At 44.1% G+C, this 5,041-nt stretch overlaps 1 protein-coding gene across 1 annotated transcript; it reads right to left on the bottom strand.

The window, feature by feature from the left end:
* Positions 1-505: 505 nt before the first annotated feature.
* Positions 506-1,845, bottom strand: T265_15011 (hypothetical protein; the record flags this gene model as incomplete). The annotated part of the gene is made up of 4 exons (XM_009176191.1): positions 506-664; positions 1,076-1,313; positions 1,403-1,534; positions 1,643-1,845. Coding segments are annotated over 4 exons (732 nt in total), but the record flags the coding sequence as incomplete, so codon positions are not given.
* Between the last annotated feature and the right edge of the window lie 3,196 nt (positions 1,846-5,041).

The raw sequence follows: 5,041 nt of genomic DNA, 5'->3' as shown, positions 1-5,041 counted from the left end.
TGTTCAATTGCCCAATAAATGACAGCATTAGCAGTTGGGCGGAAGTACATACGGGGTATGTTGCCCGAACAACTGTCCAGTGTCCCACCGAAGCTTCACTATTCTAGATTGATCGCATCAGGTGACCCGTCAACAAACACCCAAGAACCCCCCAAATTTTCTAGAATGCACAAGTGGCGAAACTGGTGAGTGATGTCGGATTTGCTACCGAACACAACAAACCGACGTGCACAACCATTGGAACGTTTTCATCCTGAACGAACTGTCTGCCGAAACCCACAGATTGAACAGCTTGCTTCCAAAAACCCATCCCTATGTTTATACAAAACCATGCAGAATTATCCCATTCATTCAAGTTAGAGGAAATGATTAGTAGAGTGAAAACTCAAATGATTTGAATATGTTTCGTCTCCCCACATGGATAAAAACATAGGATCATATGCAAACAGGGATTTGTATTTGTGTGCCAAACTGTACGAAAGTCGGTGGTATCATGCGGACGTATTCAGCAGACTCTCGGCTTGAATCCCACTTGTTTCCCTTGTTGATCAAACATAGTTATAAAGTGTTCCATGAACGACATTCCCAGTGTCATGCGCTCAGTCTTGATAGCTGGATCTGGAACGATTGAACTGAAACAGCGTGCCTGTCCCTGCACCTCCTCCTAGTGGGAGAAATTAAAATGTTCATGAAATTTCTGTGTGGGTTCGTGTGATTTACGATAATCCAGCTACCATTACCTGGTAACAACTTCACCGAGCCGATTTGAGTTGAGCTCAAAAGGGGATACTAACCAATCATCCAGCCTGACCACGTTACCAGTTGAAGCATTTGTGAGCTCGCGTTCTTGCTTGTCGGAGGCTTGTTCATTAATGAACCGTGGCTGCCAGGTCAAAGGGCTTTCCTGCTTTCATTATAAGTATATAATAAAGGACATATTAATTGCATTTTACGGATACATATCAAACCATTCCTAATCGCACTGGCCACATTGAGGCCACAAAAATTTGTTTTGGATCAGTCCACTTGCTCTATAATTACTTACGGGATACCACCTACAAAAGTCCTCACTCACTCTTTGAATATATTGTTCGGGAGTAAGACTCAGGTCTGCCCCTTGGAAAGTGATAACGAGGGTTGGTAGCTGTCCCACCTGGTCACAGTCAACGACGTACAAATTTTCTGATAGCGTTGTTCCCAGTGCGGTGTTAATTTGACTTGCACGCTCCACACTTGCCTTGCTTAACCAGGTAGCGCTGTCCAGCGTCGCGGTAAACGATCTCGAAGAAATCCGCCGTCCAGGTGTACTGAGGCTGTGATTGAGAGAAACGCTCTCAATTAACGTTTACACGTTGTGCTTCAATGTTTTTGTTGGGCAATTACGTCATGATTCATCAATTACCTCAACACTTGGATCTTCCATGAAGCGCGACTAATATCTGCGGACAACATCTGGAACTCTCCTGGTATGATTGTGTTATGTGACCCAAAAACAATTCGAGCATCAGGTTCCAGATCGTTACGATGACCAGCACTAAAAAACAATACGAATCGATGAGCTTATTGCACAACGAATAACGAAATCAGATAATCTGATACAAATCTTTTTCACTAAACTGGTGGTCCCCGTTAGGTAACATACCATACACAAAATATAGTGAATCTCTTGTAGTCTATCATCTGATTTGCTGACATGACATTGAGAATGTTGAAATCGGTTACAGTCCTTTCAACGTCTGGGTGCCCCAAACCCAGATAACCATCACCTACAGCAGGCAGCCTCACGTTTGGATTGTGGACAGTAAGCAGTGGAAATGTTAGTCGACCGACTGGATATCCGTCAAGCTATTCAAAAGCAAATTCATTAATGAACAACAAAACGGACCTGGAAGAAATCTTTTACTCCTAATCCCCTCACACTTCTGAAATGAATGGTATGCGCAACCGTTTGAAAAGCAAATTCATTAATGAACAACAAAACAGACTTGAAAGAAATCTTTTACACCCAGTGCTCTGACATTTCTGAAGTAAATATTAGGGGCAACCGTTTCTTGTGTTGTTGAACCCCTCTTATTAAATTTTCTTTTCGCTCCCAGTCCAGCATGATTCGCGGTTGAGGACACGACTACAGTGACATCCAAAGTTGTATCCACAACGACGCAAAAGTTTTGTGCCGGTGTGCCAAGTGATATATGTGCGATTAGTTCACTCTTCAAACTTTAGTGACGGAACAACACAGAGACGTACCCCGTCTCCCATAGAGAGATCAGCATGGACAATATCTCGTTTCTCGCGAAATCGCCCCTTGTTGCGGTAATAGACACCCAGTCTGTTGGAGTATTGTTACGACAAACTAACCCTGACGTTGAACTCACTCGAATGCATGAATCGTGAGAGCGAACAAAGCCACTGAAATCAATGTTGCCCCCTTCATTCGACAGGTCCTTAATTTTCGCTGGTGCGCAACCACAATTTCTTCAGTTTTATGTTCAAGGGTCCTCGTAAGGCTCCAGATAGGAACCAATCTCGGGGACACTCGGATACCCATCACAGTTGACCAATGACTCATCCTGTACCTGAACGTATCTCATCCAGTCAGCTGCATGCGCGGTTGCTGTTACTTGATTGGATGAAAGTTTCCACTGTTAATGATTTTGAACCACATTTTACCTCACATTGGCGCAATCCGCGCGTGACCCTAGGTAGCCGTCCAAAGCTATTGATTAATTTTACTGATTACTATATTCTTAAGAAGATTGGGAAGGTGGAAAACAATGTTGTTGTTTGCCTAAATTCGCGCTTTACCAATATCGCTGCCCCATAGGCTTCGAGGAGCTATTGGTCACATAATGTGCGATCACGGTTCGCATGTGCTCATTGTATAGCCGTCCGCAAGGACGACGATCACAGCTGAATCATTGTGTTTTCACTTCATCAGTCCCCATTGACGAACTGTCCGTCCTCGAGTTGCCTTGCACAATGGTGTTCATTCGTCCAGGTCTGTAGTATTTGCCTACATGTGATGTTGAGCGTCACCGCCACCACACTTGGCGGTGATCCACCTAGGATTTTCAGTTTTGCGCGCAGAGTTATAAGCAGGGTAGCAAGGCTAAATATTAATGAGGCCAACCCTGCAGGTTGCAGGTGTGTTATAATTGCTATATTATAGAGAATCCTCTGCTGGGCTGAAGTAAATCTATGCGTTCAAAGTCCAGCCTACTTAGCCCGTAGGAGATAGAAACACCCGCGGAAAACCTAAAGGGCCTGAAGGATTGTTGACAGATTGGTAACATCCATTTACAACCGTGCTCACGCCGTCACGAGATGTTGGTCTGGTTTTCGTAGCCCACCTGTCTCAGCGTGGAGGACAAGCAAATGATCTATCTAAAGCCCAGGGAACGTTGACACACTCATCGGGCTTCAAAGTAGGCGAGCAGTGGGATTGAACGGCTTGATAGAGGGAGCATTCAGACTGGGAGGGTGAGCTCTTTAGAACAAACGTAGTAAATTGTGTTGCATAGTTCTGGAGATGCAAGAAGTTGTGCAGAGTTTCAAATGTGGAACGATGTGAAAAAAAGGCAAGTTTGTCGCGGAAATGCAAACGTAGTGGAACCAGTCATCTATGCATAGCTGGCAAGCTTGTGGATCGCGTCGTGCTCAAGCACCGAGGATGAAACCGCTCCTCCCCGAGGAGCACTGTCATATTTGAATTGGAAATATACGACCGTTGCCATACCAGTTCAGGATAACTGTGATGCACAAATACGACGGCTCTTTTGATTACTCGTAAGTTACACGGTATTCTTCGGCTTGGTCATCAGAGAAGCATTACGGTCGTGGCTCACAGATGTTACGAGATTTTAGATTTTTCATTGAAAGAACAGTGTCTTGAATTCGTTGTTCGTTTGCCTCTGTTTGATTTTTGGTGGGATGTTCAATTGTGTCACTTCTTCTCGCCTGAATTGCAAAGAATTCTTAAAAATTCTAAAGAATTCTAAAACTCGGATAGTAACAAACATAATATTTTCAGCTAAATTGCTGTGATGTAGCGTGCTGCAAAGGCCTCCAAACGGATCACAGACCCAATAATTGGTAAGGAAATAAACGCCGGCACGGTAGTTTGTCGCCATGGTCCCAGTCTACTGGGTTGTTGTACTGTGCATTCTGCCATTGCGCAGCTTGAATTTGACTCGGTAAGCCTGTACGTAGCTGGAAGTTAGTTTGGGAATATCTGTATTACGCGTGGTCATGAGAGTAAAACAGAACGTGACAAGCTCAAAAGGCTATAACTTCTAAGCATTCAAACATAAGCGTAGTTAATCTTGTTGATATCGTACTTCTTGGGTCGGACTGTTTAAAGATGCAACATATTTTAAATGAACTGGCGGATACTGCTTCACAGTTCGGCATGCGCGTCACGCCTGCACAGTGCAAAGGACTGAGTCACATCCAACCTGAACCTCATGCCCGGACAAGGTAGTCTATCTGGGTAGCTACATAAATCCCAAGAGTCTACCAACACTTGAGATTTTGGTGTGAATTGCGTTACCGATAGCTGATTAGTGTGATATCCCGCCTAGGTCCTAATTACGCACACCGTTGGTCAGCAACTCGTTTAATAGCCAGCTCGAACGTTGGGGGTTCCACAATCCTTGGAGTTTCGTGAGAGCCCCTTTGCTAATGAGTCTCAATAAGGATGAAACAGTATTAGTTAGCGCATTCTCGTTTGACTCCCCAGACAAAATTTGATTGAAAGCCGTCTTGAGGATTCTGGTTTTGAAATTGCTTGACTTCGCAAATTGCGAAACTTGTTCGGTGGTACAATGTGTGAGGCTGTCTCAGAAAGCTGGAGGCACACGGCTCAAATGCGAAATTCCCCGGGCTGGATAGAAAACTCGAAGCCTTTTCGTGCATTATCTTCAGGACCACCCTTGAAAAGCACGCGAGGTTGGTGATGCTCAGAGATTACATATAATAATAATAATAATAATAATAATAATAATAATAATATTTATTCCCAACTAGTTGGTAGCATTCCGTC

The sequence above is a fragment of the Opisthorchis viverrini genome (genome assembly GCF_000715545.1).
Source record: "Opisthorchis viverrini unplaced genomic scaffold opera_v5_320, whole genome shotgun sequence".
NCBI lineage: Eukaryota > Metazoa > Platyhelminthes > Trematoda > Opisthorchiida > Opisthorchiidae > Opisthorchis > Opisthorchis viverrini.
This window is presented reverse-complemented; position numbering and strand designations above follow the sequence as displayed.